The sequence below is a fragment of the Eimeria mitis genome, genomic scaffold (genome assembly GCF_000499745.2).
Source record: "Eimeria mitis Houghton genomic scaffold, Emh_scaff4716, whole genome shotgun sequence".
Classification (NCBI taxonomy): Eukaryota; Apicomplexa; class Conoidasida; order Eucoccidiorida; family Eimeriidae; genus Eimeria; species Eimeria mitis.
The window spans coordinates 4,993-5,253 of NW_013573019.1; the positions used below are offsets into that span (position 1 = coordinate 4,993).

At 62.8% G+C, this 261-nt stretch overlaps 1 protein-coding gene across 1 annotated transcript in view; it reads left to right on the forward strand.

The window, feature by feature from the left end:
* The window catches only part of EMH_0077200 (uncharacterized protein), a gene marked incomplete at both ends in the record, with an annotated part of 4,903 nt that extends 4,888 nt beyond the window's left edge, over positions 1-15 (forward strand). The window contains one exon of the mRNA XM_013499827.1: positions 1-15. Coding sequence (XP_013355281.1) covers positions 1-15 — 15 coding nt within the window.
* Between the last annotated feature and the right edge of the window lie 246 nt (positions 16-261).

The window sequence follows — 261 nt, forward strand, 5'->3', positions numbered from 1 at the left end:
TGCTTCTGGCGGTAGTAGCAGCAGCTCCTCTAGACCCATCACCAGCATCAGCAGCAGCAGCACCCTCCCCAGCACCAGCAGCAGCAGCAGCAGCAGCAGCAGCAGCAGCAGCAGCAGCAGCAGCAGCAGCAGGAACTCTCCCCCCCCCCTCGTGCTGCAGAGCGTGCTTCGCTTCCGCAGCAGATTCGGTAGAGGGGAATACTGCGTTAGGTATCGGGGTGTATCGTCAGGTGGCCAGCGCTGGGTGTCAGAGCAGCAGCT